General features: G+C 48.8%; 1 protein-coding gene across 2 annotated transcripts in view; it reads left to right on the top strand.

Annotated features, from left to right (window-relative positions):
* Positions 1-26,027, top strand: part of LOC144934552 (dual specificity calcium/calmodulin-dependent 3',5'-cyclic nucleotide phosphodiesterase 1A-like) — a 31,714-nt gene that overhangs the window by 1,781 nt on the left and 3,906 nt on the right. Inside the window, exons 2-15 of one of the 2 annotated variants that reach the window (XM_078860469.1) lie at positions 355-537; positions 2,938-3,004; positions 3,777-3,893; positions 4,578-4,718; positions 5,480-5,580; positions 6,167-6,295; positions 12,590-12,691; positions 13,177-13,300; positions 15,020-15,101; positions 17,030-17,150; positions 18,890-19,038; positions 21,433-21,747; positions 24,202-24,291; positions 25,867-25,918. In XM_078860469.1, the coding sequence (XP_078716595.1) occupies positions 355-537; positions 2,938-3,004; positions 3,777-3,893; positions 4,578-4,718; positions 5,480-5,580; positions 6,167-6,295; positions 12,590-12,691; positions 13,177-13,300; positions 15,020-15,101; positions 17,030-17,150; positions 18,890-19,038; positions 21,433-21,747; positions 24,202-24,291; positions 25,867-25,892 (1,747 nt within the window). In that variant the 3' untranslated portion in view covers positions 25,893-25,918. The remainder of the gene's footprint in view (positions 1-354; positions 538-2,937; positions 3,005-3,776; positions 3,894-4,577; positions 4,719-5,479; positions 5,581-6,166; positions 6,296-12,589; positions 12,692-13,176; positions 13,301-15,019; positions 15,102-17,029; positions 17,151-18,889; positions 19,039-21,432; positions 21,748-24,201; positions 24,292-25,866; positions 25,919-26,027) is intronic. The other variant, XM_078860470.1, reaches the window with a different exon arrangement.

The raw sequence follows: 26,027 nt of genomic DNA, 5'->3' as shown, positions 1-26,027 counted from the left end.
GAGCTTGTATGTTCTCACCGTGGTCGTGTCCTCCAGTTTTTTTCCCTCTACATTTAGAATCATGCGTTTGAGAGTATTTGCTACTTTGTCGTGTTATCATTTGTTGGCAGGTCGCTTCTGACAAACAGTTGTATAGTTGACTGGGCCTTACTTGGTAAAATAAAATTAAAACAGTATAGTTTAGGCAGAAGGGCAAGAGTGCACCTCGCCTTGTAGCCTTGTACAATCGCTGCGGTGACATCATCGTCACTTAGTGTGGAATGGCAGCTGGTGTGCTGGTGCTTGCTGTCTCTTTGTGTTGTACCTGCACACTCACCCTCGCTCTCTCTCTCTCTTTCCCTGTGGACACGCAAGGCGTCTCCTGGACCCTGAGGATGAGCTGGGAGACCTGGGCACGGAGGCGGTGCCGTCGCAGGTGCGCGACTGGCTGGCCTCCACCTTCACGAGCCACATGGGGCTGGTGAACCGAAAGCCGGAGGACAAGCCCAGCTTCCGCAGCATTGTTCACGCCGTACAAGCCGGCATCTTTGTCGAGAGGTGCCATACCCTCCTGCCATACCCTCCTGCTCCCCCCTCCTCCATGCCGTACCGCCTCCGCTCGCAAGACTCTCTCTATCACAAGGTTTCTGCATTGCGATGCTTGGACCATTCATTGTAAAGGATTGTTCACGCGAGAGAGGAAAGTGAAGTGGCACGAACGGTGAAGAAAAGCCGCCACACATGCCAGGGGGTAGCATTCAAAGGATCACGCAGATGGGGTTACAAATTCACACACTGCACTGCCACCTTCTGGCCATATCGCAGCCCATAAAGGTATGAGCGTCTCGCAAGTCTCCGCGATCCACGACCTATGCTTCCTAAAGTTCCGAATCACAGGAGTGTATGCGCTACCGAGCCTGGTTGAAACACACTTTACATGGAAAGCGACCGTCTTAAACGCAACGCAACTAGCTTTTCGTGAGAGCCAGGTACTCGTTTTAAGACTGATTCGACCGATTGAAAGCTTGGGACAGGTTTAGATACTGCTTACAGGGGAAGGACAACAAACTGCGTTTTGTGCTTAGTTTGATGTCCTTCCCCCGATTAGCACAGTTGGCTATGTACGGTGCGAAAGAAGTTCTACATACATACATACATTGCCAATGAATTTAGCCATGACCGGAAACCGAAACTAGGTAATTGGATTGGCACTCATCGGGCCCGCTGCTCTTCGCACACAAACACACGCGAGACACAGATTGCACACGTGAGACACCGTACACAAGATGGTGGCACACATGCAACACACGAGCAGACACAGAGACACACACACACACACCTGTGCCCACATACCCGAATGCCCGCCCAAGCATCGTTTTTTGGCAGCCTTTGTGTTTAGAGCCCTCCTCATGTGACCAGAGCAGCCAGGTGTCGCGCCGCTTGTGAACCGTGACCTCCTGACCCCCCGGGGCGTGAGCGCGCAAACCGCTCACTGCGGCATCAACCCGGCGCTCTGTACGCTGCTCACTCTTATTATTATTATTTATTTGTATTAATAATATATAGAATTTTTAAACATCCTCTTCTACCTCCTACGGGTTCCACATTTGGTTTCCGACTCGGACAAAAATTGACGCACCCGAGCCAGTGGCGTAGCTATCGAGTGTGCAGGCAGTGCAACTGCACCGTGGGGGCCACAGATTCGAGGGGGGGGGGGCCTGGGCGCCAGGCCACAAAGACGGCGGGGGGGGGGGGTGAAATTGGACATGGGGGTATGCCCCCCTTTATTCCTTGCCACCCAGGGCCCATTTCGACGAACCGCTACGCCACTGCGCCCTACCCAGAAACCGCTGAGAGATAAATAAACGCAGCAGGGAGCCAGTTGTGTTGTTTCAAGTCGTTCACTGCTCTGGGGAAGCCAACGGTCGAACCACATGCTCGGCGCCATTCAATCCCTGGGTCGTCAGGCAGGGGTCCCCTTTGTCCCCGCGTGACCTTTTTTGATCCCTGGTGCACGACACAACGGCGCCCCGGCCTGATTTGGGCTTGGGCCCGTTTTAACGGACGCGTGGCACGACCCCGTGAACCGCGCCGATTGCACCGTGGCAGGTCACGGTCGATTTGTCAGGGGTTGAATTCAAACGGAGTGCGGGGATCATCCCATTCGCTCGCCCGTTTGTAAGGATGTCCAGCCGCTGATCACAATTTATCGTTTGGCTGTTTTAGTTTTTTCTTTAACAATAGTTTGTTCTCATCTTGTTCTTCTAAGGTAAAACTATTCAGCGGTGGGGCCAGCAGGGCAAGATGTTGTTGACCAAAGGTTGTCTTGGTATCAGAAAAATGTAGCTTCATAGTTTCAAGATACTTACAGATAAGGGCACGCAATTTTCTTCCCATTCCTGCACCGAAATCCACAAACTGCCATTACTCTATCAACGACAAGGATTTGCTGTTGACAGAGCGCCATGCTTATTTTGCCAGGGTGGAGCGAAGTGTTTTTCGTCGCATCTCAACACATTTTTAAAAGGGCAACGTTGTCTACTGCAAGTAGTCCCAGTTGCAGCACGAGGTGACAGGCCTGCTAAACGGGCATTGGTCTGCTGCCAGTAGTGGTGAGGGAGGCGGGGGGGGGTGACGATTGCTTGATGTATCATCCCATATTCTTTGGGTCTTTCGGTAAAGCCACGTAGATAGAAAAAAAAATCACGACGTTTCGATCGCAACACAAGCAATTGTCATCAGGTGAAAAAATAGCGGGAGAGCTGCTGAGGCAGGATGTTATAAAGGTTTGAGATGGGTGTAGCCCAACGGTCATAAGCGAAGTGGGCGGGGCTAGTGATGAAATTTGCATGTAACGACGACGAAGCTGCGGAGGTGGCCATTGCATTGTGAGAGATTAGCATGTCAATGTAAGATGGTAGAGCCACGCTGCCGGTGCTGCTGCTGCTGCATTTGCAGGATGTACCGCCGCTCCTCCAGCATGACGGGGCTGAGTTACCCACCGGGCGTCATCTCAGTGCTAAAGGTAAGCCCAGCCGTTACGAGCCGACAGCACGGTTCCATGCGTCGATGTTGACCGAGAACAATCAGGGTGTAATGGCTCTGAAGGACTTTTGAACAGAATGTTAATTTGTTACGGTGAAACGACTCGTATCTGTGTTGATTATATGGACTCTTATCCACTATTCACAGTTGTTTTACTCCTTAAATCCGCGTTAAAGTGTGCATGGATAAATGCGGATAATCGGGTGACTTTGCCCCCCCCCCCACGACTGCTGAGTTACTCTGACTCGCTAATTAATTCCTGATACGAGGATGAATGATGTACTCCCAGGTAACCACTACAGGTCAAACCGAATTGGGACAAAGCTCAAGATAAGTGTGGATAATCGGTTGAATGTGCCGCAACTCGCAGGCTGTTGCTTCTATCCACACAAAAGTGGATAATCGGATACATTTTGTCACCAATTCTGGGTTAACGATCTTGTGGGCAGATAGTAGCAATCATGGACACATGGCTAACAATAATGTCCGCGTGTTGATTCAAATGTCCACGTTGCACCCGAGTCAAGAGCCGCATGGCTCACAGGGCTATACCTAATGAATGAAACTTGAATGAACCTGAAAGGCGTGAATCACAGACAGAGAGGATAAAAGGAGGCCAGATGCGAGGAGGAGTTTCACCGAATATAATTCTCCTGTATGAGGTTGTACGATTGCTTTATTCTTTTGCAAAAACTGCTGCTGCGCACGGAAAAAAAGTTTGAATTTAGTTTTCGCGAACGCTCTGTTTTCAGGACGTGGACAAGTGGTCCTTTGACATTTTTGCCCTGAACGAGGCGAGCGGGGAACACGCGCTCAAGTTCACCTTGTACGAGACGCTCACCCGATACGACCTCATCGCACGGTTCAAGGTGCTACAATCAGGAGGGGGAATAGTCCTACGACCACAGTGCCACTTCATCGTAAAGCCTTCACATCGTCATGCCACCGTGACCTCACAAACCGCACGGCAACAACCTACCTCTGCAGCTTCCCTTTTGTAAGCCCAGGGACTCATTTTAGTCCTCGGCATGAGAGTTCTATGGATTTCTGCTGAATTTCTGTACATTTTCTATTTGGTACGATGAGCGGTATGGACAGGTGTGAGAGTAAAACTACCCAACGTCCTAGTCTGGCCGGGACAATCCTAGTTTCAGAATCAGCATCTTTATTTATACTGGAGTAATCCGATGGGCTATGAATCTCTCTTCCACAGAGGGTCCAGTATGGGTGGGTCAGCAAGAAGGGTTCGCCTACCTGAAGAGTGGGTGGGGGGCTTAGGAGAAGCAGTTGGGCCCAACATTTGAAAAAAGCGAGGATCGGGAGGAGGCCGCTCACTAAGTGGGCGGAGCTCGTGGATAATTGAGTGGGCGTGGCTTTTAAAAATGCGTGAGTTTCCGACAGAAGGGAGGGGATTGCCCAGCCAACCCACGTGCGTGTCCCTGGTTAAAGCTCCCAGATGTGTTGGCGACTTTTGGGTGTCGGGGGGGATGAGGGTGACCCATAAGGTACACGCACTCAATGATTAAACGCGCTCCTGCTGTCCGCTCGGGCAGATTCCCATCTCCTCGCTGGTGTCGTTTGCGGATGCGCTCGAGGCGGGATACAGCAAATACAAGAACCCCTACCACAACCTCATGCATGCCGCCGACGTCACGCAGACGGTGCACTTCCTCCTGCTCAAAACCGGCTTCATGGTAACGCTGCTTCCACGACGACAGAACTTCCTGCGAGACACTAGCTCAATAGCAGTCGTTTAGTCGATGAAAAAAAATGGTTTTGTTGCGTCTATTAAAACGTTAATTAATGAATGACACTTTGAGCCACCAGATGGAAAATGTTAGTCATTGTGAGCGTTAGAGCTTTATGACATTCTTTGAAGGCAACTTCATTCAAGAATGGAAACTATTTAAGCTTAGAGACGGCACTAAGAGTGTGTAACAATCATGCTAACGGTGATTTAGATATAATTACCAGAAAACATAGCATGATACAGATATTACTGGATACGATCATGCCAATGATAACTATAATTTAAATGATCATTTAGATGATCAGTTAAATACACATAGACTTTTTTTTTAATGGCTGAGTAACAATGATCATGAAGATACTAATTTATTTAATCTAATCTATATTTTTTATACAGCGCCTTCACTCAATGTGCTTGACATGACTTACAAAACTGTAACAGAATGGAATGATATAGAGGGAAGGGACATTGCTACAAGGATTGAGGAATGAGTGACAGCGATAAAGGGGTACTTGCGAATCACAACAGGGTAGGGTAGGGATGGGAAGAAGTGGAGGGGCAAGGGGAGGGAAGGGGAAGAGAATGGGCAATATTGAAAGGAGGTGACCTTAAAGAGAGGAACGGGGTATGAGCTTAAGGAGGGGGACTGCTTAATGTACGATGATGATGACGTTGATGATGTAGCTTTTCGACTCTCGTTGCCAGCACTGGCTGAACGAGTTGGAGATCTTCGCCATGCTGTTTGCGGCAGCCATTCATGACCTGGAGCACACGGGCACCACGAACAACTTCCACATCCAGACCCGGTGCGCACGCGCCCGCGTCTCCTCCACGCATGCACTCACTCACGCACGCTCGCGCGATGGTCGGAGTACCGGCGCGTCCATGAGGGCACTTGCCATTGTAGTCGCAATTATTTGCGGCTCGTAGTTCAGGAGTGGACCAGTCGCTCTGTTGTTCATGCACAGTGCCATAAACCCAGCCTCCTGAGTTTGATTCCCAGCCTGGTGCCCTATATCCCCCCCCTTCACCAACACGCACTGACCATTGTGGTGAAGTATGGTCAAACCACCCTCCATAACCAACATTGTGTGGCGAGGCCTTCCTTCAACAGTGGATTGACAATGGCAGAAAATGATTGCATTACCCTCACCTTCACGCCTTGCCCTGACCCCTACCCCTCACTCTCATCCTCGACCCTCCCCCACCCCCTCAGCATTACCAGCACCCCTTACTTTCATCACGACCCTCACCCACACCACTAACCCTCACCCCTGCCCCTTAGCCCCACCCCTCACTCTCACCCCCGTCTCCCACTCTCACCCCCGTCTCTAACTCTCACCCCTTACCTTGACCCCCCCACTCCCGCTCCTCACCCCCACCCCTCACCAGGTCCGAAGTGGCCATCCTGTACAACGACCGCTCGGTGATGGAGAATCACCACGTGAGCACCGCGTACCGCATCATGCAGGCCGATGAGGATGCCAACATCCTCATCAACCTCAGCAAGGATGACTGGAGGTAGAGTCTACATCTGCCTTCATCTTTACCATCACCAACATCACCACCGCCATCACCACCAACATAACCACCACCACCATCAGTGTCTTCAAGTCTAAGCTATCATCATCATCATCATCGTAGTCGTCGTCATTTATTCTATATTTAGAGGATGGTGGGAGAGCTATTGTCCAATTTGCAAAAAAGAAATCGTGCCCCAGTTGGTGAAAATGACCACGCAATTGGGGCAGTGCCCTTGTTCAGAAAATGATCATCCAACGCGCATCATTTTTCCGATTGCCTGTGTGTGAGGCCGTGCTGGCCGGGAGATGAAATGTTGTTTTTCTCTCGCCCCCTCGTGCTAAACCCAGCTTGAGTGTATCCCCTGCCAAACTGTCGACCTACAGGGGGAGTACGAGGAGAACGTAGCTGCTGCTGCTGCCGCTGCTGCTGCTGCTGGTGTTGCTGCTGCTGCTGCTGTGCACGTCTTAGTCGTTTCGTGCTGTGCCACCGTGGGCGATCGGACAGACGCAGGGACAGATGTTGTGGGCTAAATGACGAGGCCCGCGGCTGGTCCCTTCGTAGACTTGTAGACAATGCCGCCCCCTTCCCCCCCATCTACGGAGTGGTGAAGACACTTAGACTCACGCTTAAGTGTTTTTGGTGCGCGATTGCAATCACGATGAAGGTCTCAACGGCATAGAGAGCAGACATTGGGCGCAAATAAAGCCATATCTACACTCATAGAGTACATAGAAACATCTGAAATTCGTATTTGTAACTACTGCCTAGAGTTGAAATAGAGTCCGACCTGCTCGTTGCTAAGTGTGTTTGCCTTTTTTATGATTTTGGGCTTTATAGAGCATTGTAGTATTTGTCCTCCTGGTTACATTTGTTTCGATATTAGGAAGCCACTGGAGCTATATGCACCTCCAATTAGCACGGTTAGCTACGTACGGTGCGAAAGAAGTTAAACGTACATATAAGACCCTTTGTTCAACGAGGTCTGCCTGCCTCTTCGTTTTTTCTTCAAAATAGTGTCGTCGTTGAGTGCCCGTCATTGTGTGCTGCACAACATGACGTTCATCAGCACCGTCACCTCCATCAAGTCCTCGAGTTTAGCTTATCCAATTGTTCCGCTATCGAACGGCTATTACAGCTGGCAGTTTCTTGGGGTTGAATTATCCCCAGCCAGAATCAGAATCATTGTTTGTAGACTGGGAGGACTGCGATGAGCTCTGAAGCTTTTTTTTCACAGATGTCCAGTCGTATGACCCATGGGTCCTCATCGACAGAGATTGCAGGATATTTCTAACCCAATTAAGAAAGCAATTAATGAGCAGATAATCTAACGAGTTACGTCTTAATGCCTATTTTTAATTGCACTTATAAACAATTACATTTCCAACGACGATTAACATAACATTTTCCATTGATTTTTGTTTTAATTGCAACTGTTTCATTATGGAAATCCCCGACCCCACTCCTTGCGGATCATTTGAACTTCATCTCGTCGGAGCGCCGATCATCGATTGATCATTTGCGCGACACCCATCGCCTGGTCGCCCGCTGCAGTGTCGCAGGGGACGTCGTCGTGGTTGTGGTGTTGGGGCGGTGTGGGGCGTGGGGGGGGGGGCATGCGCCGCATGTGAAAGGTGAACACTGAAATTGGCCTCTGGGTCGGAGGGGGTTGGCTGGGGGAGCCACGCGTCTCACAGTCGCAGCCGTGGGACCAGCACACACAACGCCATCAGGCCGGGGGGGGGGCAGCCCCCACTCCCCTGGGGGGAGGGGGGAGGGGGGTGGGGGGGAGGGAGGATCGGGGGGAGGAGATGTCGGTGGAGGGGGGGGTTGGTGGAGGGGGGGGCGGGGGCGGGGGGAGGGGGGGGTCGGGGGGAGGGGGTGTCGGGGGGAGGGGGGTGTCGGGGGAGGGGGGGTCGGGAGGAGGTATGTGTGGGGGGAGGAGGGGGGGTTATGGGGAGGGGGTGGGGGGCTCGAGGGGGGGGGGGGAGCGCTCATCGGCAGCGACAGCGGCAGCCGGTGGCGAACAGCGGCAGGGGATGATTCGTCACCCGGCGTGCTCGCCGTTTTAACGATGTTTAATTTATGGAGCTGTTTAGACTCCAGTATTTGCACATCGTCGACTAAGTACACAAGACGGACATACTGTCGGTGACTGTGTGTGTGTATTTTGCTGTTTGCGCGGGTTTTTATAGTATGCGCATATGTGACTGTGTTTGTGTGTGTTATGGGGGGGGAGCGGTGGCACAGCGGTTAGCGAGCGACACGAGTTCGATTCCCGCTCATGGCAAACAGCAGAGACGATTGTCTGAGCCGGGTTTGGGCCTCTCCTAGGTCGACTCAGCCTCAAATGAGTTTCTAGTGCGGTGTGTAAGCATTGCTGCTGGAGAGACAAAGGCGGTCGGGCTTGGTGCTGGCCACCCACCCCCTCGTGTGCCGTGCTACTCGCTAACAGCACTTGCCCCTAGAGCCTGTTAAGGCTATACACGGGGGGGGGGGTCTTTGTAGCACGGGGAATGGTGGCGTGGTGGTTTTCACGAAGTGCAACGAACTCACCGACATCATCGATAATCAATAAGCAGATGTTTCCTTTATACATCTATTCCTCCGCAAAAAAATACACATTTTTTACATTTATATCAATGGCTCGTCCAAATACGTGAGTTTGATTCCTGACGCCATGGCTGACTAAGTGGCTAAGTGGCATCTGAAACCTGTTCGTGGCCTCCCCCTAGGTCGACTCAGTCGTAAATGAGCACTGCACTTGCCGCACTGTGTAAACATCAGCAATGGGGATACAAAGGCAGTCCGGACGTGTTCATGGTCAACTCCACCCCCTTAATAGGTGCTCGCTAACAGCACTTGCCCCAGCTGCCTCAAAAAAACATCTATACAGTGCCTCGTTTTAAAACAAATCCACACAATGTTTTTAAAAAAACACATTGCCTTCGGAGGAACAAAATAAATCTCAGGTGACATTTCGGGCAATGGCGCTTCTTCGTATCACATAAATAGCACTTGTTTTTAATATATAGTCTGTGGTATGTGTGTACATTGACGGTATAGTGGCTGGGAGCCCCATCACCGGCATTCCCCTGAGAGACCTAAACCCCCTCTAATACAGGCCCTGAGGACGGCACCACGCCTGCCAAATCCTTTACGAACGTGGTGATCTCTTGCATCGTCGAGTCGGGCGCACAGCACGCGTCTTTGACGGCGTGCGATTGCTGCCCCCTCGTCGCTACGATATATACAAATCGAGTGCTGCCTCCAACCGGGTTCACCAGGCACTGCAGCCCTGCGGAACATTTGCGTGAGATGGAATCGTGCCGGGATAAAACCGCGCCGAGGTTCACACAGGGCGTATCGGACACCTTATGAGAAGGGAGGCAGTGTGCGTGAATCTACAGCTGTGTTTGTTTTTCGCCGTGAATTATGGCGATACAGTAGATTGAAATGAGGCAGGTTTGACTTTTTTGAAAATTCGTAGGGATTTTCTTGCCACGCGGCACCAAGCTGAAATAATCTTCTCTCATGAAGGGGTGCCACGAGATATTCCAATGTCCACAGGGTACTCGTCAAGTTTAACATTCTCCGGGTTCTCTGGTTTCCTGCCACAGGTAAAACAATCATTAATTAGCTGATAACACATGAACATATACAGGATCACAGAGCTTGGGCAATTGTTGGCGCTGGCTCACTGCCTGGCTGCCTTCCCACTCGTCTGTGGTTCCTCCTCGCACGTCCGAGTCGTTATTTATCTCCACGAGAGTGAGCGAACACTGTGTGGTGTTCTCTGGTCTGACACTGGTGAGACCAGGCCCTAAAGAAAGCTGTCGCTGGTGTAGACCAATCAGTTTCAAAGACAATGCATATGTTATAAAATAAATGTAAATAAAAAATGAATACATCAAATCACGACGTTTCGGAATCAACACAAGCTTCCGTCATCAGGTGGGAAAGCCACAGCAAGAAGCCCTCCCCGTAGAGGCGGTTCAATCTAGATCTTACGTTTTCGTGACTGCAGTGATCCATAATCTTTGGTTCTTTCGGTAAAGTCACGTAGGTAGAAAATAAAATAAATAAAAATCACGTAGGTATAAAATGAAAATGTTATACCTACGTGATTTTACCGAAAGAACCAAAGAGTATGAATCACTGCAATCACGAAAACGTAAGATCTAGATTAATGCATATGTTATCAGAGCATGTTTGTTTGCATGTTTTGCCACAAGTACGTGTGGTTCATGCAGACTTGATTCCTTGCAAAAGGTTTTTAGTTGGTGTCTGAACATATTAACACCTGTTTTATTGCCAGAAAGAATAAAAACCTCTTCTTAACCTCTTCTTAATTTTTTTTATACTTTGATACTGGCAAAAATGTCCCATTTTGTGGGGGTTAATTTACGATACTTCACCATGTCAATAAGTGCGCGTTTCTCAAGAGAGCGTGGGGCCCTGGACTGGTTCATACATCAGTTTTAGAGCGCAGTGCTCTCACCACTGCATCACCACCACCCTCACCACTGCATCACCACCACTATCACCACCACTCCCACCACTTCATCACCACCACTCTCACCACTGCACCACCACCACTCCCACCACTGCATCACCACCACCCTCACTACTGCACCACCACCACTACGTCACCACTGCACCACCATCACTCTCACCACCACTTTCACCACTGCACCACCACTCCAACCCGATGTGCAACTACTGGAGTCTAAACAAGAGAGGAACACGTCTGATCCTGAGCTCTTCTGATGCTGGAGATTTGAGGAATGTCGACAGTGGTGCGGCGTGGATCCCAACCCTCTTATTAGCTGTGCGCAGATCCTGCACAACGCTTTGCGTAGCTGTCAACACAAATAAGGCCCACCCGTATTCTTGTACAGGGAGATTGAGATTTCAGGTCCATATGCACACAGCCGTTTCAATACGGACGCTGTTTTTTTGTCTCTTTGTTTTTATTTCTCCCTTGTGATGGGACTTTGTAGGGTGAACGTTGAGATGCGTAAAGGTGACCAATCAGGTCTGAATTGGTCTGTAATACGGTAGGGGGCCATCCATTTAGTTCGTACGCATGGAGGGCGGGTTAACCCAAATGCGTACCGCTTGCGTATGGGGGGGTCTACTGACAATGTACGTACACATAGGGAACGGTGAGGGGGGTGAAGCCTCGATAATAATTTGTCTACATTGGTCTTCAAATTAGTTAGTCCCGCAGTGGACTTTCTGTTTGCTTAAACACGTTAATATTATTAATCCTTGATCGTTTCTGCGTGGATTAAATATCGGCCGTTCTATAGGATTCGGGGGGGGGGGGGGGGTGCGTCAGGCAAACGTACGCAGGTGCGTACAGGGAGAGGGGGAGAGGGGTCAAGTTTTGACATATTTTTGCGTACCTACTAAATGGATGGCCCCTAGGCACTGACAAGGGGTTGACCGCTATGCGCTTGTACGTTGTAGGAGCTCGCCGGGTGTAGCGCCTGGTTGTTTGCACAGGCTGTTGACGCGGGGTGTTCACAGCCTCCCATCTGCGCTGAAATGAGCTCATCTCGACGACGGACATTGTTTTCTGCACGCTAACCGACGAATGCGCCCGTGCTGTCAGCTGACAAAGGCAGCAATGCGCAGCGTTTGGTGCCGCCATTGTATGGGGATCGTCGACGTTGTTTTCTGTGAATGCCCCCTAATGGAACACTTGGTCCGTAATTCTGGCAGCAATCGCCTGCGTGGGTTGTTAACCCCCGATGATCTACGCCACGTGGTTTTACGAGCTCTTCGCTCACATTTACCGGTGCCCTCCACGTCGCCACCGTCATCTCACCGTAGCCTTAACCACCCTCGTTGCGTCTTTGTTTGCTTCATCAATCCCTTTCTCTTCTGTGTTTCTCTGTATCTGTAATCAGTCACTCTTTCCTATCAGTCTCTTCCGCTGGATATTCGCTTGTCTCTGTCTCGTCCAGTACTTTCTTTTGGTCCCCATGTTTGTTTTTAAATGCTTTTTTTTTAATGTATAAAGGTAGAGACAGTGTCACCGGGCTAGGTAATGCAGACTGATGGTAGATCACATCTCAAAAGCTGCTGGATTTCGGCTGTGCACTGCCACCATCCACAACCAATAAAGCAAATCAACAGAAGAAGAATGTAAAATTGAACAATTCCACGAGGCCACGGGGGATCTGACAACTGCATTCCCCTTCGAGTTTAACCCCTTTGCCTCCCTGTTTCATGATCCCTCTCCCCTACTACCTCTCCGCTCCACCTCCCGTCCGTGGTGAGTAGGGAGCTGCGGGCTCTGGTGGTGGAGATGGTTCTGGCAACTGACATGTCCTGCCACTTCCAGCAGATCAAGGCCATGAAGACCACGCTGCAGCAGCCAGACAGGTTTCAGCCCCGTACACGGCCCCTGATCCGTCGCCTGTCCTATGTGCGACCGTTAGCGGGCAGTTCTGCAAATTAAGTGACCTCGCGGTAAAAACATTTTTTTAAAAAATACTTCCTATAGGGTGTCATTTTTAAGGCAATTATTGCTATGTCTAGTTTTAGAAACAGATTTTTTTTTTTAGCGAAACAAGTCGGTGCTTTGACACCGACATGAAACTGAATGCACCATCTGCATACCAGCGTGTATAAAGAGAAAGTCGGGTTGTCTGCGCGCGCCCAATACCGTGGTATTTTATGAACATTTCTCCCTTGCCCAGAAAGGGGGGGGACACGTGTTTTCTAAAATCTAAGTGACAGTCCCAATTGGTTCACAAAACTATGCCCAAGTACACTCAATAACCACATCGTTGTTGGCACCGCATCGGCGTCTTGCCTACGACCGAAGTGTGGACTTGGCTCACGCCCACCACGTTCCCTCTCTGCAGCGTCATCGACAAGCCCAAGGCGATGTCCCTGATCGTGCACACCTCCGATATCAGCCACCCGGCAAAGGAGTGGCGGCTCCACCGCCGCTGGACCGAGTCCCTCCTGGAGGAGTTCTTCCAGCAGGTGAGGTCCCCCCTACCCAACCGGATGCAACGAGCAGTAGGCAACGAACATAAAACAGGCAGTGTTAGCAGGCAGGCAATGCGCAGAATGTAGTTTGCAGTAAGCTATGGGCAATAAGCAATGAGCAGAAGATAACCTGCAGCAGGTAACGTGTTGGCCTTGTAGCAATTCACTCAACCACGTACGCCGTTCCTCCCATAATTTGTCTTGATTAAGGGTCACAGTTCGATCCAAGAATCTGCTCGTTTTTGTTCCATTTGCACTGCCTCATGCCTGTTGTCTCTTTTGTTTTGTCTAGTTTGTGGTACCTTATTGCATTCATTAGCCTTAAGATGTGCGCATGTACAGGCCTTTAATCTATCCGCTGCTGGCCGAGGGCCTCCACATGCTGTGCGGGTCTTGGGTTATTTGACCATACTTCACCATGCTGATCGGCGTGTGTTGGTGAAGGCGGTTGGTGGTGGTGGGGGATGCAGGGGCATAGGAATACAATACAACAGTCTATTTTGCAGCACTGCTCTCTGCTGCCCACCACTTGTAGCCCTCTGGGTCTACGTAACCTAACACGAGTACTGTACGTGGTATCGTCAGCCCAACAGCAGCAATGGGGATACAAAGGTGACTATGTGTGCGTGATGAACGCATAGCAAACCCAAATTATATCATTCATATGAGATGTATTATTTCAGAATTCACGTGGCTTTGCCCACATCACTTGCCCCAATAATCTATCTAAGCTGATGGGCAAATGTGGTCACGGTGTTTTTGTGATTGACACAACCGGTAAGTGCGCACAGCCACGAGTAGGTTTGCCATCGGTACACAAGTGTGTTTGCTTAACCAGGTGAGCAGTAAATGCCTTCGTCTCTTTAGCACTACTTTTACTCTGTTTTGAGTCTCTGAATAGCTTCAGTGGTTTTGCCACTGTTGTCCCAAATGCACATCCAACAGGATGCACGACTTTGAGGCGCTCAAACCTTTTGTGCGTGATCTTGATTGTTGTTGTTTGTTTAATTCAAAGATGACAGCCCCAACCGGCGTGGCACGAGCGGTAATGATGAAAACACGAGGGAGGCGTCCGTAGTGAAATAAATCATGGACATTGATTGGTAACGAGTGGCGTAAGTCCAGGGGGCGATTTCATATGGGGGGGTGGGGTGGGAATTTCCTGGCTATAATTATTTACTTTGTCCCCTGGACTCCGCTTTCAGTTGTCTTCGCTAATCTCTGCGTGGAGCTATGAGCTGGGGAGCGCCCCCCCCCCTTCTTGGCGTGTGGTGGGTTCCTTTTCCGTGTACCCGGGTTCCCTTTCACGAGAAGCCAAACTCTCATCATCGGAGCTGGACAAGCATGCACATTTAGCAGCGCCCTCCTTAAAAAAGAGAGTCTTGAGACTCGGTGAGGCTTCCCAAGATTAAACACGTTATTTATTATTATTATTATAGCATCATCATTATTATTTCAAAGTACATACAACACATTCAGGCAACAGCACCTGTTATGTGTTCGTTACAGTTACGGTATTTTTCAATCTGCTATTGGATGAATCTGCCCTCGTGCAGTGTCGTTTACGGGGGGGGTTGCTTGGCCATACTTCACCACACTGGTCGATGCGGCTTGGTGAAAGTTATTTTCTTTCATCCCCCCCCCCCACTGTAAAATTGACAAATCGAACGCCGTGTTGAGTCTCTGTCCTCGCTGCGCTTCATGTTGACGCAGGGAGACCGCGAGGAGGAGCTGGGCCTGCCCTTCTCTCCGCTGTGTGACCGCAAATCCACCATGGTACCGCAGTCACAAGTCGGTGAGTTGCCCGCGCTGTTTATTGGTGGGTTATAACTATCGTTGAGCCCCCGTAAGTCATTAGCCACGATCTATTCCGTGCTGCGTGGATGCCCTCCCAGAACTGCCGTAAGCCGCCACACCTGTTCAGATGCAGGTTCCCCTCGCTTTATGCGGTAGTAGTAGATGCGTTCCAAAAAAAGGGGGCGTACCTGACAGAACCACACGAGGAGGCAGCTGCCTGCCAGGGAGCGCACACAGTACACACAGACAGTACACACACGCACACAGTACACACAGATAGTACACACACGCACACAGTACATACACACAGTACACACACGCACACAGTACACACAGACAGTACACACACTCACACAGTACATACAGACAGTACACACACACACACAGTACACACAGACAGTACACACTCACACAGTACATACACACAGTACACACACGCACACAGTACACACAGACAGTACACACACTCACACAGTACATACAGACAGTACACACACGCACACAGTACATACACACAGTACACACACGCACACAGTACACACAGACAGTACACACACGCACACAGTACATACACACAGTACACACACTCACACAGTACATACAGACAGTACACACACGCACACAGTACATACACACAGTACACACACGCACACAGTACACACAGACAGTACACACACGCACACAGTACATACACACAGTACACACACGCACACAGTACACACAGACAGTACACACACGCACACAGTACACACAGACAGTACACACACGCACACAGTACACACAGACAGTACACACACTCACACAGTACATACACACAGTACACACACGCACACAGTACACACAGACAATGTTGTCCCACGTCCGACTGTATATGGGTGAATTCATAGTGGGTAGAAATAGTTTAGCCACACATACGTGAAATTGCACAAATCGAACCTGGTTCAAATGAGGGAAACCTGTACTTTGAAGATTCATGTAGCTATTAGAATAATTATCAAGTGTATCTTTTTATTTGGTCATAGTCTGGAGATAAAAAAATAATGTGTCTACTGTTCCCAATAACGGAGAAATGCAGTGCAATGCTATCAGACGTACTCCACATGAACTGGCTTTTTCACGTGAGCTGGGATGGTGGTGGAACATTCTGTGTCACGTTCCATGTCGATATTTACTCTCAAAGGGAAACCCCATATATAGTGTACACGCACGTGTACAGTCCGTTTTTTGCACACAGTATGGGGGTTATTTGACCATACTTCACCATGCTGGTTGGTTGAGGTTGGTGAAGGCTGGGAGCATAGACGTTCCAGCACGGTTCAGTACAACAATGGATTTTGCTAACACTATTTTCATCTACCTCCAATCTAACCCCACAGCCTGAAACACCTGTTCCATACACTGTGAACACCCACGCCAGCACTACCGAAGCTCAGACCTGCTTAGCTTCTAAGATCAATGAGATGTGCTGGTTAGTGTGGGTCGGTGAGCGCAAAGGTGCAATAATGTGGGAGCACAGAGGTACACTTCAACATTGCATTTTGAATCGCTGTCCTCTGTCCCATAACGTGTGTGTAATTACGTCAAGTTCAAGTTCATTTATTAGGTATAGCCCTGTGAGCCATTCGGCTCTTGAATCGGGTGCAAGCGCAACAAACATAAAACAAAAACATTAACAAAAAAACATCTTTAAGTGAATATGTAACTGAGTGCAAACAGAAAATCCAAGAAAAGACAGCAAATTATTGCAGCAAAAAACACCGTACACCAACGCTGTGTGCAAAAATCCCAGTGGGATGACCCCGTGGGGCTGCGTTCATTTGTAGAAGTGCCCGACACGGCGCTCGGGAGGGGCCATTTATTTTGAAGCGGCCAGGGGCCGTCGTGAGCTCGCTGTCGTTTTCCCTGCGCGGGCGTCGTGCTCCGCAGGCTTCATCGACTTCATCGTGGAGCCCACGCTGTCGGTGCTAACGGACATGGTGGAGGGCATCGTGGCGCCGCTCGTCAAGGAGGCCGTGCGCGCCGCGTCCAGCGCCAAGCGCCGCTCGAGGTGAGAGCCCGAGGGTCGTGGGACATCGCCGGCATGGCCGACTTCCTCCCTGCCATTGTCGCTGTTGGAGTCGTCGGCGGCGGCGTCATCTTCGATCATCATCCATCATCGATATTGTTGTGAAAGACCCAACGCAGATGATCCCTGGGTTTGATTTTCCACGAAATTCACGGTCCACCTTAAATCGCGTCCATGCAAACCATGGCAGATGCGGATATCTGATGCACAAATGGACGATTAAAAACTCTCCAGTGTGTGACTCTGGTCATCCAGAACAGAGCATACAATATATAACGACACAATGCCCAATTCACAAATACGAAGCAGACATCACAGCGACACACTCTCTACTCCTGACACGGTTATCTGGCTTGACCACCTGAATGTGAAATTGCAGTTGTTGCTCTGCATCTACATCAGCAGCCGTACGAAAGAAGGAGATCATTATCATTGCCATAGTCATTGTCGTCCATCATTCATCATCATCCAACGTCGTTATAATCGTTACCGTTCATCTATCATTTATCATCCGTCCATCCACCGTCACTACGATTATTGAACAAGCACCTTCCAGAGCTGGGTAGGCAGTGGCGTAGCTATCGAGCGTGAAGGCTGTGCAACTGCACTGGGGCTCATGGAGTGGGGATAACGGTGGCCTGTTGAAGTGAATGCGCGACTCATGCTGTGGTGTCGTCTTCAGGAGCCATTCCCTGGACGCCATGTAATGCTCTGTTAACTGAAGAAATTTTATAAGAAAACGGTCGCTTGTGTTGCGATCAGAACGTCGTGATTGATTAATTTTCTATCTACGTGACTTTACCGAAAGAACCAAAGAGTTTGGATTCCTGCAGTCACGAAAGCTTCAAAACAAGATTAAATGAAAGATGTCTGTTCACTCCTTCACACGAAGTGCTTAGCTGGTGGCTCTGGGTTGCCCAAGGCCACAATCTCCAGCTCAGGTTTTCTGGCTTCCGGTGATTCACTGAGTTACAGGTGGATTCACTGAGTTATTGGAATTCGCTGGAAACAAATTCATCATCACCATCATCATTGCCTTCTCACAGAGATAGAATCGCAAAAAGACCCCATAGCCTTGCACAGAAGCCCATATTCTCACAGAGAGACCCATTTAGAAACTCAAATGTCCTGGCAGTGGCTTCATCATCAGCACTGTCTCCACCATATGGGGTGCATGCAGCCCATGCAGCTTCCCGCGGGAACTGGTCTTGTGGGAACCCAGCACTGGGACCATTAACATCACCTCCACATGCTGCATTTGCATTCCAACTATCAATGAATCCACCTGCGTGAGTCACCTGAGACTGGGAAACCCAAGGCGAACTTCATTGAATCTACAAACCGGACTGATAAAGCAGCACTAATGATGGTGCAGTTGGATTATAATTGGTGCATAACAAACCGTGTGTCCTAAATAGGCACCTAACGACGCGTCGATTCATCGATTGAAGTCGATTCTTACGGCCACAATACAGGCATGGAATTCTGCGCGTAAGAATCGATTTGATTTAAACGTTCATGTTGTATCCGATAGATTCTCGTAAACCCTGCAGCCAATAGAGATTTCACACACACCGAATTCTAAGTCGAATCCCATCGTTGAATTGAGAGTGGTCACCAAAGCACGTGGTGGGGGTGATTCGTTACACACCTTCCCCCTCAATGAGTGTTTTTATTTTCTCCCCCCCCCTCCCCCCCCGTTCGTAATTTCCTGAGCGCAGTGTCGGGGGCATGGAGGTGAGCCAGAGAGGCGGCAAAGCCAGCCCCGCCCCGGGCTCCGTGCTGTCCGTCGACATCGCGTACTTCGGAGCGGCGTGGCGCGAGTGCATTGTCTACAACAAGGAGCGCTGGAAACAGCTCGACATCATAGGTGGGGTGGGGTGGGGGGGGGGGAGCCCACTCGGTGGTTATTTTGGTAACGTTCAACTTTCAACGCGTCGCCGCCACCGCACAGCGTTCACTCGCTCTCGTAGAGAGCGAGAGAGAGAGAGAGATGACGAGCTGGAGGTGCGACGAGGAGGAACCGCAGACGCGCGGGAAGGCAGCGGCCAATGCTCTGAGCTGGTGCCAACAATTGGCCAAGCTCTGCGGTCCTCTATGTATTCAGCTGTTATCGGATAATTCAAGGATTGTTTTACATGTGGGAGGAAACTAGAGAACCCGGAGAATGTTAAACTTGATTAATACCCTGTAGGTACTGGAATTACCTGTGGTACCCCTTCAGTAGGGAATAGGGTTTCAGCTTGGTTCCCTGTGGCTAAAATCCCTACAAAAGATAAACATAAGTTAAACCTGCCTAATTTCAATATACTACATCACGACGATTGACGTGGGAGAAAACCTAAGCACCCGCAGAATAGCCACGCATGTGAAGAGGGAAACGCTATAATTAATTTCTAATTAATTGTTTGATTATACATAAATATAAAATCATTTTGAAAATGACCATGATTTTATTTCGAACCGGGATAATAATAATAATAACAGTAATGGCCTATGGCTAAATGACCCCTGAATGCACTTGAGTTCATGGGTCTCCGAAGCTAGACAGGGTTGAGTCTCATTGGTAAAGAGCTTGCCAGGTGGTGTAGGTGTGAAGTTCTGACGTGGCCAAGAGATGGGATTGTTGTCCCCCCCCACCTCCGATTGGCTACGTGTGGTGCGAACTAAAATCTACACGCATACAAAGTCGCTCCCTCGTATGCACGGGTTTTCTCCAGGTTATCAGTTGCTCTCCCACATGCCAATCATCAATGCTGGGATTGTTTTTGAAAAGTCTTGAGACTCCTTGAGGATGTTGCATTATTATTAGTGTGATGAATTTCAAGAAATACATTATTTCTGTTCTTTGTTGAGCATGGTGGTGGGTTCGAGCTTGGTTCATGCATACACCAGCAGATATACAACGATTCTATGAATGACACCAGCAGAATAGAGTCCTGCTCACATGATGCACGAACTTTACCAGACACCACGAGCTGCTGCCTCGATGTGCTATGATGAATGCATCGTGGTGTAAAAGTACAAGTTGGTCAAAACTTGTTATATTTATTCAACTGCCATTACATTTAATCCGGTTGTTTGTATTCACGTCCCGGTAGTATTAGCATAACCTCCAATTCCAGGAATCTAATGTAAGTTTATTTTTACATCTCAGTCGACCACATGTGTTTCGGAGAGGCTTGAAACTGCTGGACAGTATAGGTGTGGCACCCAATGAAAGTTCTCGGTGCAAATTACAAATGTATCATCGGCATTATTAACACGTCGGCTTTCGCGACCAATATTATCCATAAATCTGGCTGTCGCCTGATGAAGCTAGTTGTAATTCCTGGCGAAACGTCGTACTCAGATTGTAAATGTTGTGGCTTGGCGCTCCAACACACCGTGTGCTGTACTAGTACACTACACTATACACTACACTACTCTACACTATACACTACTCTACACTATACACTAGTGCTGTACTAGTGCTGTACTAGTGACAAATTGGCTACGTTCTGTTTACGTGACAACTCTGACTAGTTGGTTGTGTCGGGTCGTGGCGGGTATTAACGACACATTTACATATTTACGCGATCTAACCCAAAACACCTCTATTATGGAGCATTATTACCGTTGACTCCGAGAGATAATCGCGTTATCGTCAGGTTCAAATAACGCCGTGCAGTGCCCGGAGTGGCGGCACACGGTGTCACGCCGCTGCTCTGTGGGCACGGCGAGTGAACCGCGCTCACCGGACTCTCGACCTGCAGAGTTATGAGGTGGCCTGTCGCAGCCAGTACAGGAACCAGGTCGTCTGGTTTGAATGTCACGTGCTTGTGTGTTTATATCCCCCCCCCCCCTCATATTCATGCATTTCCTGTGATCATTATTAAGTGGTTATCAAAACAAAAAAGGCATGATCGTCATCAAAAACAGTCTCGAGACTGAAGTGAGACGTCCCTGAATCAACACGGCAGTAATGCACATATGTCTTCCGTACTTATTTTTTCGCCATATCAATTCAATGCTCATTTGTTACACAAAATATCCCGTTTAGCCAGGCACCCAGCTAGTTTCGGTGGTAACGGCTCACAGCAGCCACTAACAATAGATATATTCACGTGATCTAACCCAAAAAAAAAACTGGTCACGAAAGCCTACGTGTTTTAACTGACCGACAACAGAGTTAAAGTTGGGGCAGAGACGAACTCGTCCAACAGCCAGCCAGAACACTCGAGTAATGATTTTTAATCATCGTCCGATTATTCCCTTTTTATAGACCAACGCCTCAAAAAGGGACTGTCGGTCGATAAAGTGTCGGACGAGGAGGACACGGCGGCTGCCAAGCCCGGCGAGACGAAGCCGGAGCCCTCGACGGAAGAACAACCGGTCATGGTCATGACCCCACGGAGGCGAGCCAGAGCGCCCCTTTCCCGGAACGGGAGTCGAAGCCGCGTGGGCAGCGGGAGGTCGGTGGGCATGCGAGAGAAGGCGACCAATGGGAAGACCAACGGCAGCTTCAGCAGCACGGACGACGGCGACCCACGGACCATGACGCCCGGGAGCGACTCGGGGAACTTCGCCGCGATCGATGGTAAAAAAAATAAAAACGACTAGGAAGAAAAACCGTGCATATTTCATGGCTCCTGTATCGCCTTCCCAGCATTTCTTTGTCCACTGAAGCAGGGGCGGTTTCTTCATTCGGGCGATTGGGCGACGCACCACCAATGTCATTCAACCACAGAGTCACGCTAGCCGTCACTGTCAGCCTCTGGATATAGTCCAATCAGCGTCATGTCACGTTCTGTGGAGTACCGCCTCTTTTTGGGCGATTTCACTACGGCTGAGAATCGCCCCGAGTGGCCCCATAGACTTACATTCAAAGATGTTTTTTTATCGAACGGGGGCGCTGCAATGCATTCTCTATGGCTTCCGGGAGGGCATGCACTAACGTGCTTACGTCATCATACGTGCTAACGTCATCATACGTAAGCACGTTTCATCCAACAATATAATTTATCGCCACCTAGTGGAATCTTTAATAAAATAAACTTGAGTGGTTTGTTTTAATAGTGAGTATATAAACAAACAAGATGTATTGTAAGAGTCACTTTATTTTTCATTAATATTAAAGAAGTGAAGTTGCCTTTACATGCTTAAGCTGTTAATTTATTCATTGCATGGGTGGACCTTATCAATCATCCAGACATTTGCCCCCCCTGAGAGATTTTGCAGGAGCCGCCACTGCACTGAAGTATTTAATAGCAGTACGGTCGTCGATGGCTGGCTGCCACGGAAAACTGCTTGCACATATTTATGAATAGTCCTTGATGTGCTGATTTGTAGTTTTAGGTTTTGGGCTGGCTGGCCCTTTGATTCTATTTGTCGGTTTTCTAAAAGGCGAGTCTGTAAAAGCAACATAACTTTATACTTAAGTTTTGTGTATATTGGATTATTTTTCATATCGTTTTCTTTACCCATTGTTCCAACAGACAAAGAAATAATAGCCATATATATATCAAATACATCTGCTGACTTTATTTATGCCCATTACAAGAGTACTGCTGCCATGGTCCAAACACAATTATTATAAAGTTAGCCTATGAATACTGGATGGCCATCCTTGCAATGGAGATTTACTTACTGGTAGATTAATCAGTACATGTACAGCAAATGTATGAATCTGCTCGATGGATTCCCCATGCTGCTTTAAGGATGGGGCATTGTTTGACCATACTTCACCATACTGGTCATTGTGGGATGATGAAGAATATCACTCGCCACTGATGTCAGCCATCGGCAGGAATCAAACTCAAGATGCCATGTCCATAGTTCAGTGCGCTAAGCACTACACCACTGTTCCACCCCGGATGAAGCATATTTAGGGAGACCGCTTGTGTGAACTGTTGCACCTTTTCTACCTCTCCCCTATCATATGGCAATACTTCCCTACTCGTACATAGCCCCAGCTCCAACAATCAAGGACGCCACCGGACGAAACCCAGCGTCAACCACCTGTCATTGGGAGGGTCACTCCTCCTGCTCTGCTGCAGCTGTTGTCTGAAACCCATTCACCCTGGCTATCAGCACTGTTGACTTTCTCTTAACTCCAAACTTCGTCTGCCCCATTTGCCGATACCCCCCCCACCCACCCCATTACAGACGCCTTCCCCCAACAGTCATCTACTAGCTCCTTGAACGCCAGTCCTCACCACCCATCACGCTCCGTCTCTGCATGTTTACCAATCTCCTCCATTCTGATATGTCCTGTATTCGTGACACGTTGCGCTCGCCTGATGATGAGTAAATATGTGCCACGTGATGTAGAGAGCGCTGATCTGAAGACAGAGATTGTGTGTGTGTATACGAGAAATGTCCCTCATGATGCGGTCACTCAGGTTGCTCAGGTCGATCTTGTTAATGAGAATTACCCCGGTCTCTTGAGTTCTCACCTGGTTAAGCAAAATACGCTTGATATGGAAAGTGCTAATTCAAATGTATAGGGATCGTGTGTGTGTGTTTTTGTGTGTACGTGTAATGTCCCATGGGGAGCGGTAGTGTAGTGGTTATCGCACTGTGCTACGAACTCGGTGACTCAAGTTCGTATCCAATATCAGTGACGAATATCTAAAACTGGTTCTGGGCATCAGCTAGGTCGACTCAGCCTTACATGAATACCCAATGCAGTGTGTAAACATCGGCTTTGGGGAGAAGACAAAGGCGGCCGGGAGTGGTGCTGGCCACCCACCTCCACGTGTACCGTGCCGGCCTTAATAGGTGCTTGCTAACAGTACTTGCCCCAAGAATTTGTTAAAGGCTTTATGGGGGAGTTTTGTCTTTGTGTAATGTCCCACGTGGCATAGATGACGATTGAATATAAGATGGAGATATCGTGCACGGCCCTCATCCAGCAGTGGATTGACAAAAGGGGCTGTACATGTGCATACAGCTCACTTTTTATTGAATTGTCAGATGCTGTAGCTTGCATGATAGCTGCTGCCATTGTCACCAGCGCTGCTGTTGTTGCTGCTGCTGTTGCCATGTGCAGACAGCCCAGAGGGGAGCAGCAAGGGACAGAACGGACCGTCTCCATCGCAACGGCAGCTCCCGTCGGAGGAACACAAGCAGGTGGAGGAAGGTGAGATGCAAGCCGATTTACTTGAATAATAAATAATCTGCCTCCGAGTTCATTTTTATCCGTAGCGCAGTGGGGCCTTGCGAGACTTCTCACCTGGAGCTGCCAGGCAACCCGATGAGAATGTGCGTGCGTTTCGTGCTAAGGGAGTGCATGGTCCGAGAGTGTGGGGGGGGGGGTTTGTACCGCAATGTTTTGCCAAATTAGCAGGCGTAATGTTCGGAGTGCAGCTTCTTAAATGTGATTTTTAAATGGAGGTGTGGCCTATTATTAATACATCTTATTGTAATTTATATAGTGCCTTGGTCAAGGTGCGATGCAGAGAATTAACAATGGTACATGTGAATGTAATGGCGAAGATGAGGCGAAATTAAATAGATGGGAGCAAGTAATGGGCGAAGCTGTGATACGTGAATATGTGAATTGCTATAATCCAGGCGTCAGCAACCTGCAGCTCCAGAACCCGCATGCGGCTCTTTGAGGGACTGCTACGTGACGTTACGCACAAGCATCGTGGCTCTTGAAATATTGGGCTTTTTAGCAAAGTGGAATAAAAAATTGTCTCTCTCTGTCATATTGGTTGCCGAACCCTGGTACAGTCATAAGTGTACGATTTAGTGGGTCCATTAACACGTGAATTCATAACATCGTATCAATGTAATTAATGAGTTCACTGACATGTTCGTTCGTAAACTCGTACAGCTGTAATTAGTGAGACCATTAATTCATTGATCGATGAACTCGTACGTGTATAATTAGTGAGCCCGCTAATAGATTATTAACAAGCTCGTATTCACGTAGTGTGCCCATTTCTGTGTTCATTCATAAACGTACATGCGATTTTATTCATGCATTAATTCATAAACTCTCACAAAAATTGCATATGTTAATTTTCTGATTCTTGAGTGTATTGTATACATATAATTACACGTAAAACACATTGTTAAATACAACACTACATGTAGACAACCGTGGTTAATACTATGCACAAACTTATCCCACCGTAAGAATTGGCAAATGGGAAATCAGAGTAGCGTCACTTTAGTTTCCACTGCAAAGCCCCGTTGCCTTTAAGTAATTAGACTGCCTATTATATTATATTTATAGAGCGCCTTTTACTCGAGGCGTTGAACATAGTTTACAAAACGGCAACACAAAAACACGATTTGGATAGCAGGGGCGTGCAAGGACTTCAGGATGAGACACCACGATCGAGGAAAGGGTAGGGGAGGGACGTGGAGGAGTGGAGGGGTGAGGGGAGGGAAGTAGAGGTGAGGCTTCAAGAGAGGAGTGATGGACGGTATTGGCTCATTGTAACGATAAATACGATAAGAGACTGAAGCGTGTACGCGGTTTCGTTTTCAGCTCCATCGTAAGTCACCTCTGTGCTGCTCCATGTGCAGTGTGACTTTTCACGAATGCCCCATTTTTACTTTTAACATATTTCTTCCCCTGCATAACAATGCAAGTGTGTTTCTCTCCCACAGGTATTTTTAACATTTTGTTTTAGTTTCCAGGGTTTGTGTCGGGGACATCTCCAGTTTTTCTGTTTAGATAACTTAGGTCTTTTTCTTTCAGGCTCAGAAGTCGCAGCGGATCAGTAGGAATTGGGGAAAGCAGCTTCTCCAAGGTTGAGCCATCACTTCCTCAATTTACCATCTCAATCATACACTACCTTGAAAACAACAACTTCTACCTGACCAAACCAATGCATGACCTAACTTCCCATTCCCACATTC

The sequence above is a fragment of the Lampetra fluviatilis genome, chromosome 10 (genome assembly GCF_964198595.1).
Source record: "Lampetra fluviatilis chromosome 10, kcLamFluv1.1, whole genome shotgun sequence".
NCBI classification, from domain to species: Eukaryota; Metazoa; Chordata; class Hyperoartia; order Petromyzontiformes; family Petromyzontidae; genus Lampetra; species Lampetra fluviatilis.
This window is presented reverse-complemented; position numbering and strand designations above follow the sequence as displayed.